General features: G+C 33.2%; 1 protein-coding gene across 1 annotated transcript in view; it reads left to right on the top strand.

Annotated features, from left to right (window-relative positions):
* LOC140439216 (uncharacterized) overlaps positions 1-12,935 on the top strand; it is a 34,675-nt gene that overhangs the window by 11,104 nt on the left and 10,636 nt on the right. Inside the window, exon 5 of the mRNA XM_072528981.1 lies at positions 549-661. Coding sequence (XP_072385082.1) covers positions 549-661 — 113 coding nt within the window. The remainder of the gene's footprint in view (positions 1-548; positions 662-12,935) is intronic.

Here is a 12,935-nt window from a genome sequence, read left to right as displayed (position 1 = left end):
GGCCCGGCCTATCCTGCCTAACCCCAAAAGCCGCCACTGTGTTATATGTTACTTGCAGTCATTATTGCAAAAATTATTAATATTTATTAAATAGTGCAAGAAATTTTTTTTTAATTATCTCAACAAATTGTTGATGGATTTGAACTTGTAAAAATTCAAATTAACCTTTTTTTTTTGATAACACACTAGTTTCTTAATATAACAGTTGCTCCGAATATAATTAAAAAATGCTTCAGGCAAAAAATTATATTTTTGGACTTTGGTTTTTGTTTGTAAAAAATGATGACCGATCTAATAGTGCCTTGATATGCATTTTTCATTAAATATGTCTCCTCTTTGATCTAAAGCTATCAGATAACTGTAATAAATTTTCCTGTGTAATCGATCATTTTTGTTTGTAGACTGGGTTAACTGATTTTAAGAACTTAGTATGTTTTATACACTTTGAAGCCTAATTATTATCCAATCTGACTTCTACATATCTTTTTCTGATATACAAACGTTTTTTATTCCGTATATTTATTTAATCTATTGCATATTTATTCCAGATTCAAAACTACCGATCCATTACAGACTTGGCCTAACCAGTCCGCAGGATTTCCTCGAAGATTTTCAAGTGAAGAAAAAGAAAAAGCGAAAGAACCGTCATTTACTCGAGCAGGTATATAGTATTTTGTTACATAATTTCTATTTTATTTAGCGATGTAAATAGGTTAAGCGAGTTTTGCTAATTTACCTGAGTTAAAAAGTGGCTTCGTTAAAATCGCTCCAATCCTAATAAGTAGCCAAATTTAGTTAATACTTTTGTGAAAAAAAAACTATTTAAAGTTATACAATTTACACAATTAATCTTTTACTTGGTGTTATACGCTAAGCGTATGTATGTATATCGTTCGAGTCATGTGCGATTTATACAATTGTTCTATAGTGTGTTTCCACATTTACCTGCTATTTTCCATATTCAACTCTTTGAGTCATATTTCTTTAGTTGCAAGCGTCCTTTTTGAAAAAATGTGCACTATGTTCTAGGTCCATATATTTCTATTCAAGTGTTTGGGAATATATATCCCAAATACAACATTCCTTGATACAGTGTCGCAATGATCTTGCCAATCTATGGTAGGAGTGGACTAATATGTGCAATGTTACAAGATATATTGCTTGTACATTCATTTTTTGACATTTCGTCCTTGTATAAGTATATTTATTCGATACCAGTAGCTTTGCCGAAACCTCAGATGTATGTTTGAAGAATACCCAGAATAAACTCAGAGATGTGGCATCATTTCCGAGAACTTAGTGCCTACAATTTTGAAAATGTTCTTTAGACTGTTTCGTTGATCCCATTACACTTTTGTCCTCGTGGCTTTTAGGCTGGGCCTATTGCTCCAAATCATATGTTGTGCAATGCTACGATTTTTTAGGCTATAACCACAGTTTATGCTTAAATAATCATCTCTATAATCATTCACTAGATACATGTTTCTTGATGGTATATTTTGAGTAATCCTTTCCTTCAGATATTCCCCATTCGGTATATTGGATCCCTAATACCAGTTTTCTGAAGAATTTACTCATGCATATAGCTAATTGGCGTTTTTTAGAGTTTAATTTTAATGTCGTCATTATGAAAGTTTTTGATTGTCCAATTTTTCTTCTTAATGCTATTTTCTATAATAAAGATATAATACCTCTTCGTTAAGTAATTTTCTAGCAGTTACAAGTAGCACTTCATCTTGAGTACTTTTTGGTTTTTAATTTCTGTTTCATGTATTGCCCCTCTTGTTGATATATGCATTTGTCTCATAATTTTCTTATAAGTTAGGAAAGAATATTAGAGGGGAACAGATAAAATTATTTACAGACTGTGTGTGTGAGTGTGTAAAACATGAACAACTCTCACAAAAAAGGTAAGATATTGGTAAAAATTATTGCATGCATAGTATAAACGTTTGGTTCGATTTAGCAAAGCCAACATTTAGATTTGTACAAAAGTGATTAAATTTCCCAGGTAAATTAGCCAAAATTTTCTTTTTTTTTTTCTATTCCTGTAAAACCAATGCAGTGGAATTACGCTAAAACGAATAAATATAAATTTTAATCGTTTTTAAATTTTTTTTAATGTGTCTTGAATGGCAGTTACTCTCTCCTCTCTCTTTCTCTAGTTTAGACACTACTCTTAACTTGAATCATTATATATTGTTCAAAACTTGATGGATGGCTGTTCGTGATAGTTTTCAAAATATAGCATACATACTATCGCTACATGTCTCTAGTTGTTTTAGTAATTAACATTTAAACTACAACGAAGTTTACAACCCATAGTTTTTCAAAATGTAGCGAATGCATGAATGAAAAAGCGCCAACCCCATCCACCAACTTTATCTTAGGGTTGTGTCAAAACGGCAGTAACCTTGATACAACATTTAATTAGTACTTTACAGGATTTAAGTAATACAGATATCACTTCCTCTAAGCCGAAATATGGTCATCACAAAAACCTAGGGTAGTAAAAAGATTGAATCTTTTGTGTTATCGAGACCTAAGTGACGTTGTATGGAATATTTCTCAAATATTTCTATACACACAGAGTATTCCCCCTCCAATGTACCATCTCTATCGAGCTTGGTGACCAGTATGACAAAGCCTTGTCTATTGTGGCCTTGGTGTATGAGATTTCTTCCTCCGATCTCTCCGGTCCCTTATATTCCTGAGCCATGATTTCTTCTTTCTTCCTACACCACGTTTTCCTTCAACTTTTCCCTCAATAATTCGTTGTAGTTCTTCGTATTCCTTGTGGCACTTTATATGAGGTTTTTCCAACATTGAGAGGATGTAGGCGAGTATTCATCCTTGATAAAACTTATACGTTTGGTTGTTTTTGCGGTCCAACTTATTCTCATCATTCTTCTGTACAGCCATATTACAAATCCGTTTAATTTGTTGATGTCTCCTTAAATGAGTGTCCATGTTTCACAGCTATAGAGGAGCAGATCTATAATGTTTTATTGCCATAGCCAGTCTTACCGGGATGCAAAGTATGTTTCTCCTGTTTATGAATCCTGCTTTGGTGAATCTGGATTTCCTTTGAGTGGTCTAGTTGGCAATTTATTTCTCTAACCCGGTATATACCAAGTTAGTAATACCATTGTTTGTTCAAATGCAGCCTCCGTGATTAAAATTCTTGTTACAAATGATAGTGATATTACCTGTTGGAGATTTCTACTCATTTTTTGTTGTTTGATTCAATCAAAAGCATTTTGTAATCAACAACGCAGGTGTAGAGGTTTTTTTTCACTTTCAAATATCTCTCGGAGATTAATGTTTGTCCCAGGATTGCATCTCTTGTTCCTATACCCTTTATGAATTCATATTGTGGGTGGCTTAGATATATGTGGCATTTGTTGTAAATACGATTAAAGATTTAAACTTTTTAAACCCGTAAACTAATTTTGGAAAACAAACTCAGATTTCTGCTTTAATCTGTGCCTTCTAAGAATTGCAAGGCAAAACAGACATTGATAAAGATGTAATTAAAGACATGAGAAATCTAAAATACTTATACGTATTTTACCCTAAAAGGGATCTTCGGAGCGGATATTCACAAACGCTCTGTACGTGAAAACAATCTTTCCTGTCATATTAGAAGCAAGACTAATGAGTACGAGAAACCAATTCGCTAAGGATTTTTGCTTAGTTGAGGAGATATGTTGTGGAATGCAATTTTAGATTCTGTTTTGCCTTGCAATTCTTAGAAGGCACAGATTAAAGCAGAAATCTGAGTTTGGTTTCGAAAATTAGTTTACGGATTTATTTATCAGATGTCGCTATTGCGTCCAGATCGAAGACATTTTAGTGTTGCTTCTACTATGACAGGAAAGATTGTTTTCACGTTCAGAGCATTTGTGAATAGCCGCTCCAAAGATCCCTTTTAGGGTGAAATACGTATAAGCGGATACACAGACGCACTATAGAAATCAAATCTTAACTGTCTTTCCTTTATCCTTATTATTTTCTTTATATTCAACACTTCAGAACACTAGTTAGTTAATAGGTTTAAGAAATTGAGCTCTTACCAACGGTAGTGTGTCATCATCATCATCTTTGGCTGAACAATCCTTTGTGGATCCCGGCCGGTTGTAACATCCCAGATATTTAAAGTGAATAACTCTCTAAATTTTTTTGTTGATCTATCTGTAGGGAAGCATTGTCGTGAGGTTGACGACTAAATACCATAAATTTTGTCTTAAAAGTATTTATTTTTAGACCCATTTCTCTTCCTGTCATGTTTACGCAATTCAATAACTCTTGAAGGCCCTGGAGACTATCGGATAAGATAAATGTCGTTAGCGTATCTAAGATTATAATCATAGATTTTTACTCCAAAGTCTTTTATCTTGCAAAATCTGTTTGAAAATTATATCCCAGTAGATATTAAATAACCACGGGGAAGGAATGCATCCATGTCTGCCGCATCTTTATACATTTTAACTAATCGGTATTCTGTCTAATGTACCTTATTTTATTTTTGTACATAAATCTTATATGTCCTATATCCTATATCATACTTATCCATACTTTTAAATTTTCGTTGTATAAAATAAATCTTACTTAAATTTAAATGTTACTCATAATCTTAAATACTTAAGTTATTGTATAGCGTGTTTCCACTGCATCAAAAACTTGTATAATTAATATAGTGAATGAAAGCGTATGTCTGTATTTATGTGAGAATGATGTGAAGATTTAAAAGATCTCTCTAATTTTGTACTTTAGGAGACCACAAATTTATTTTTCTTACATTAAAAATATATTAAAAAGTAATTTTTGTTATATTTACAAAAGGTCTTAAACATTTTGTATGTTTATTTTGTATACAATTTACCATATGTACTATTTTACACTATTTTTATTTTGTGTCTAGCCTTGGCTATTTAGCTTGGGCTATTTAGCTGGGGTTATTAATAATTACTGGAAATAATACATCTACTTGCGACAATTGGATTTTGTTGCAACATTTTGTGTTGATTATTTATTGATATTGAACTATGTGATTAAAGTTGTCGCCCGATATCCATATCACATTATATAATGTCTAATTTGATCTGTAGCTGAAATTTTTTCGGATATCGTGATATGTCCATATTATAAATGAAAATGCAGAAATACAATTCAACGTTTGGTTAACATTATTTAGTACAAAGAATTACTAACATTATTTGGTACAATACTCTGTAACGAATTAGATTCTTCCACCGCAGTTGCTCGTAAACCTAATTCTTTATGAACCAAATGATTTCAGTGTATTAGTTTGTGAATGATGGTATATTTAAATTTCAGAAAATGTGGAGCAATTCTTTTTACTGCTTTTTATATTGTTAATAATAAGTTGCAGCTTTATGAATTTTAAGCGAGATTGATTCACTCTAAAATAAAGCATTTAGGAATTACTATGAGAGATAAGGTATATTTTTTTTTATTATTACCTCAGTACGGTATACCAATAGGACACGGGAATCCATTGCATTATCATTCCCAAGATAGTTATGCGTGTTGTCTAAGACAATGCCTCAGATGTTCGCTGAGACTCAGTCCGGGTGACGACCGGCGCTATCTTGAGTACGGGTCAGGATCAGGCATCGTGTGAGAATTTAGCTACTGGTCCACAGAAACTAAAATTCAGAAAATTAATTAATGTCGGTACATGGAAAGTACAAGGGCTAAAAACAATTACAGGTAATCTGGTAATACCGGTAACATTGAAATCTCTGGACTAGCTGAAACGCATTGCTTAGGAGAGGTACATTTTAGAACACATAATGGCGATTATGTTTACTTCTCTGACAGTGAGACCCAGAACTATTTATACAGGTGTTGCCATTCTGGTTTGACCAAGATTACAAAAGTCTGTCGTCGAATTTAAAGCTGTGAGCGATAGGATAGTTCTTAATTTGGAAGTATAGTACCGTGGTGTTCCTTTCCAGTTCAGTACTTTGACAGAAAACACCAGAAAGTCACCAAAATAACAAACGAGGAAGTTGCTGAATCGCTTCAAAAAATAAAGAAAGGTAAATCAATTGAACCAGATGATATTCCTAGTACACTGTGGACACTAGTGGACAGCTTTAGGAACAATGGGAACTAGTTGGCTAACAGCTATAATAGAATTATAGAAGTGGGACAAATGCCAGACGAATGGAGAAGCAGTATGTTAGTACCTGTTTACAAAACAAAAGAGATATTCAACAATGCACAAACTACAGAGTAATACAGGCAGACATACAGACAGTAATACTGTTATATTAGATGCAATATGACAATGTGGGAGTGAATAATTGATAGACGTATACTTAAAGAAAAGTATTCATTGATCTTGAGGAAGCATATGATAGAGTTCCTCGAGAGATTTCGTGATGGGCGCTCGATAAGAAAAAAGTTCTCTGAGGATGTGAAGATTGTGGGAGACATGTGTGAGGGTGCAACAACTAGTGTTAAGACAGGTATGAGAGAGGCTAATCATTTGAATGTAGATCTGAGATGCATGAGATAACAGGGAACTACAGGGTAATATTTGTAATATATTGTTAATACTGAAAGGGATTTACAATAAAAACTGAAACGATGTAGACAAACTCTCGAAGAAAAAAATGTTAGAACTTAGTAGAAGAAAAGGAGAATTTGGAATATTAATTTACAGATGGAATTACCGCTACAAATGAAATAATAACTTTGAATGGTAAAAATGATTGTGAAAATTAAAAGTACCTAGGATCAGTATGACAGAGTAATGGGGAACTAGATTGAGATGCATAGACTGTAAAGTTAGGACGGGATGGATGAAGTGGGAGGAAGCGAGTGGTCTGTTGTGAGACAGAAACATTCCAATGAAACTGAAGATAAAAGATTCCAAGATTCCATAAAACTGTGATAATACCAGTTACAATGAATTCATACGGCGGAAGTGAAAATGCTTAGATAGATGAGTGGAATGACAGAAAAGGGTAAAATTAAGAATGAGGAAATTAGAGTAAGTCTAGGGGTGACACTAATTGATGCCAAAATATAGATAGCATAGGTTAAGATAGTTTGGGCATGTTCAGTGGAGACTTTAATCACCCAATACGAAGAATTTCTAATCAGCGGGTTCCTGGGTGAGTAGGAGAGGAAGATCTAGGGGGAGAAGCTTAGACAGGACATATCGGTAAAAGGGATTGATATTAGTATGACTCAAGATAGAAACTGATGGAAACAAGTAATAAAAGAGGCCGACCCTACAAAAACAATGGCTGTACGCATGTTTTTGTCTTTTTTCACTAATGATGTTTAAACAAGACTGAAAACGTTTTGAATTTGGAGTTATCCATTTTGGATCATTTGTAATAATCATACCTCTCAAAAAAAAAAAAAATAAGTTTTTATACTACTCTTTATATCTGCTAAACTAATTTTGTTTTACTAAAATTAGTATTCGCAGAAAAAATTAATTTCTGGGTTCAACCGCGTTAAATTTGTACGCCTAGCCTTCGACTTTCTTTCTGGAGTCTTCATCGGGACATCCGGGTCTTCATCAGAGTCCCAGCCCCCAGATTATCCACGGCACTACATTCACAGTGAGTTTGTCCGCTGACATGATGTTGAGGTGGGAGTATCGATTATTGACAGTGAGATTTGGTTTGTTTGAAAAAACGGATGGTATTATTCTTCTACCCCTCTCTAAAATTCCAAGTTTTGACTAGTACAATAATTTTAGTGTTAACAAAGGATACAAAGGGTTCCGGTGATGTACAAGGGATTATACAAGGTTTTCTCCACAAAAGTTTCCTCCAGCTCGTGGATTCACATTAACGTGAGCAGTTTGGTAGGTTCACGGCTCGAACTGTACTCTTGCCAGAAATATTATAAACGTCGTAGTATGAAATCAAAAGTGGATCTGGTTTTAAATACCTCAGATCCACTTTTGAATTCGGGGTCGATGGACGAGTAGTACGATGAAAGATACGGTTTCGTGGCATTGATCATAACCCGAAGGTCGTAAGAGAATGCCTTCATTGTAGATCGAGGAATGTAGGGCCTTGAAATAGCTATTTGTAGTAATGATGATCTTGAAATATCGATTAGACTTCATGATGATGATTTCTGAGGTACCTGAACGTTCATTATAAAACTGTCATTCGTCGTTTCCTTCACTGTCACTAATAACGATGCATAATCTTCATAAAGAACACTCAATTCGACTTTTCACTGCGGTGCTTTTCCTTTTCAAATGAAAGTATCGATTTTGTAAGAGGTCGTTTGGTCTCATATATCTTTTGACACTGCGATCCTGACACTATAAGGTCTCACGGTTATCGGAGGGCTGACATAAGTCAGACCCCTTACACCACAATATAATAAATATGCATCACCCAGTAGTATAGGGAATACCTGATCGTTATTCGTAAATTCGTGAAAATTAGACTGATTTAGTTTAAAATTCGGATTGTTGGGTCAAAATAAATAATTTCTGATGTTGGGTAGTCCAATAGATAGATAGGTACATTTTAAAATCCTAGCTTAGAGTAGCTACTTCGACTTGTTATTGCCAACTACTAAAAATACTCTAGATATACAAGCTTACAAACTTTTGAAATATATCACTTGAGAAAGAAGATAATTATTTGTTTGTAAGTTTAGGAGGCAATAATGCAAATTTTTAGTAAGGGGTTAATAATTTTAAGCGTTTAAATAATTTTTTCCAAAAGGGCAAATGTACAATTTCTATTTTTATGTGTTGTATTTAATTTTAAACATAAAATTTGTAAAATACCTTTTTATATAAAAATATTTTTTATCTGAAGGTTCTATGATTCCATTTATTATTTTTTGAACTGTTTTATATATCAATTGTTTATGTATTTTTTTTATCAACAAAAATTTTTTTTTCGAATTGTTAAAGATAGCGATGGAAAATAAACTAAATAGCTATTACATCAACATGACTTTTTGTATAAATACCATGTTCAAAGAACTTCACTTCTTTCTTCACAAATAACATATTAAGCAAACAAATATATCCACATTTAATTTCCATTTATTTGTGTAACAATTGCCATTTTTTTTTAAATACTGTATTTTCCTAAATTGTAGGTTAGGTTAGATCGCAGTTATCTTTTGTTGTGTTTATTTTATCCATATTCTGAAAACCAGTAATTGTAAGTATCCTCCAAGATATACAAGGATTTAAATTGAAGCAGTGGTTTCCACATGACTATCGCTTTTTAAGATATCTCAATATCCGTTATTACCTACCAGATTACCATCTTTGTGTCTATAAAATTATCATTAATTCTGCAGAACCAAGCAAAACAATTATTAATATTTTGAATGGCCCTCTGAAATACTTCTGTGATATTTTAGGTGGAATTATCAGAGATAGATTTTTGTGCTAAAGATTATATTATGAAAGAAAATGCCCCAATAGAACCAAAAAATTTATTGCCTGACACCCAAGCTGCAACTTGTCAGTTCGTAACCGTTTGGAACTTCATACAGTGCCTTAAGCAATTGATGAAGCAAAACAAAATATTCTTTGTTATGAATGCAAGGGTATAAAAAAATTGCTGGTATGGAAATTGCTGATAAGTCTTACTAGTACTTCTTTTATCTGAGCAGAGCCACTCTGATATCACAAAAAGCCGCATCGTGGAAAAAAACATAGTTTAGCTTACTGGCAAAATATCTTAAGCAAAAGGCAATCAAAAATTACTTAAACAACATTCAGCTCACAAAGAAAAATACTTTTAGATTACAAAATATTAATAAATAATAGGAAATAAAACCACCAATTGAACGTCTGTTTTAATGCCTCCAAATTAAGAATACGCAATAATATCATCCAAAAGCTCTGTGGATCCTCGTGGGAGGGGGGGCTGCTGCAGATACATTATGAATTTCGGCTTTGATTCTGATATACTCCGTGGCCGAATACTTTGCACCATTTTGGCTGAACAACTCCCACTCCAAAATTAGCGACGTTCAACTACATAGAACAATGAGGATGGTTACTGGCTACTCCTCTGCCCTGGTTTCTGACACTTAGCCATATAGCTCCATCCTCTCTTTGCAGACAAAAAGTACTCATAACGGAATACAATAAAATTATGAATAACCCCATAGATGGTTGGAATTGTGGAATGATAACTCTCCTGGTTACTTACTTTCTGACAGATCCAACAAAAATGACCAATAGTTTTGATTTCCCTCGCCATATGGAAAAGCTTGAATATCATTAGCATGGGACACAGTATCTGTGTAGAAAGTCTAAACAAGAGGAGGAAATTCCCGTCACGTAACTCCGACTGAGAAGCTGCTAGAAAATCCATTCGCCATCTGGAATGTGAGCTAAAGGCATACCCTGCCGACCCAAGGGACTTCTTAGCTCCGACGCTTATATTGAATGGATAGCTGCATCTACTTTTAATGTATGATAATAATATTTAATGAAATAAAAATCTTTATGTATTTTTGAAATTGTGATATTACCCTGTATGTCATAATGCTAAATAAAAATCTCTGCAAAATGGTATAGTGGACAGAATAACACCATTCTGCGAACATGTAGAGGAAACCCTGCAATCGCAGGGTACTTTTTCGCCAACACCAATATAGTCCTACGCAAAGTTAACAAAAATGAAGGTGCACACTGCTACAGTTGATTATGAAAGGTAAAAGATATAGAGGTATAAGGCGAGAGAATGGTTAACGGCCCCATCCAACTTTTTAGAGCTAACATAAATAAAGTGAAAAGGATGATATTCCTCTGAACCACAGATCAAAACGTCCAAAGAAAGAACCAGGCAAAAATAATAAATCCAAATTTGTCCCAAGTTGGGTAAAAACAGATACTCCTTCGTACTCGGCAGTAATTCGACATCAGTCTGATCGATATTTAGAAAATATAAAAGCCAACCATGGAGGCAAGTCACCTATTGAAGTTTTTCACTCTTTTTTGATAAAGAAGTAAGTGAGAGCATTCGATATTTTACAAATATTTATGCATCGCAGAATAACCGTCACGATTTTGAAATGAATGATACAGATTTAAAAAAATTTATTGGCATATGTATATTATCTGGTTATCAAACTCTGCCTCAAGTTGATATGTATTGGTCGAAGGATGAGGATAAAGAAGTGCACATCGTAAGAGAAAGCATGAGCCGACATAGATTTCGTTCAATCAAACAGAACATACATTTGTCATATAACACCTTACTGAATAAAAATGATAAATTTGCAAATTTGTCACAAATTTTTGAAATAATTAACCGAAAGTTTGCACATTTTGGAGCCTTTGCAAAAAATCTTTCCATTGACGAGGAAATGGTTCCATATTTCGGGCGACATTCGTGCAAAATGTTCATCCGTGGAAAACCTGTTAGATTTGGTTTTAAACTATGGTGTTTATGTTCTGATACTGGTTATTTGTTCAAATTTATTCCATATGGCGAAAAAACGGAGAAAACAGATAATAGTTTTAGCTTAGGAACGGCAGTTGTTTTGAATTTACTTTCGATAGTTAAAAACCCACAGCAACATAAGGTTTTTTTCGACAACTTCTTTACGTCATATGCTCTTTTTGGACTATTAAAAGAAAAAGGATTCTTTGCAACAGGAACAGTAAGGGAAAATCGCACTGCTAAGTGTCCTCCAGAAGAAAACAAAATTATGAAAAAAAAAAGGAAAGAGGTTCATATACATGTGCATTCGATTCCAATTTACATAGAAGTTTTGGTGACAAGATGGAACGATAATTCAGTAGTGACTGTAATGACAAATACATGTGACGTTTTACCCCTTATGCAAACTAAACGTTATAACCGTAAAGAACACAAAGAAATTCTTATCCCTCAGCCTAATGTAATTCACCAATATAACCAATACATGGGTGGAGTGGATCTGCATGATAATGGCATTGCGAATTACCGTATTAAAATAAGAGGAAAAAAGTGGTGGTGGCCGTTGTTTACTAACATGATTGACAGTATTGTGGTCAATAGTTGAAAAATTTTTAAAATTGCGAATGATTCTAAAATTTCCCAACTGGAGTTTCGTTCGAGATTGGTTCTTAACTTACTAAAATATAGTGGACATGCAGAGAATAGTGAAGAAACCGCTACATCATTGTCAAACTCAGTATATGGACGTCCATCTAAATTTGCTTTACCAGATGAAACTAGATTCGACAATATTGGCCACATTATAAAAAGAGACGATAATAGTGCAAGAAGAAAATGTCGGATGTGCAAAAGTAATACTATTTATTTATGTAAAAAGTGTACAGTGCATCTACACCCCGAATGTTTCGAAAATTTTCATCGTAAAATTTAATTTACAGTTAAGATACAATATGTTCCTTTTTTAAAAATTGTAATGCGTATTCGGCCAAAGGTGCGTATACGACACCCACCTGTTTTTCCTTTCATGAGAAAAAAAAATTCTTTTTGGTTGTAAATTAGTCTTAATTGATGTGATTTTAATCCAATCTAATAAATCAATTGTCAAATTTCTCTTTGTTTATTGTCTCGGTCCTTAATGGGTTAAGAAAAGTATTTTGTATCTTTGATGTGTATAGTACAGTCTATGCCATATGTATAATTATCAGATAACAATTTGTTAATTACGATATATATTTGGAATACCAGTAATCAAAGAATACTAAATAGCTATTTGGTTTGTTATGGTTACCATTAAAAATGGAATATTACACTAAGAATATGTAAATTTTGTAGTTTTTTTTAGATAGTTAACTGTTATTGTGATACAAAATGTTTAAGACAGAAATATAATTTTCTTAATGATTAATTTTTTATCTGTATTTCTCATATATTTTTGTTTATTAAAAGTATTTTCTAAAGTACAAAATTACCAATTAAATTTAAAGTATTATTTTATCGTTA

The sequence above is a fragment of the Diabrotica undecimpunctata genome, chromosome 4 (genome assembly GCF_040954645.1).
Source record: "Diabrotica undecimpunctata isolate CICGRU chromosome 4, icDiaUnde3, whole genome shotgun sequence".
NCBI lineage: Eukaryota > Metazoa > Arthropoda > Insecta > Coleoptera > Chrysomelidae > Diabrotica > Diabrotica undecimpunctata.
Note: the sequence above shows the minus strand (reverse complement) of the source record. Positions and strands in the feature narration are given on the sequence as shown.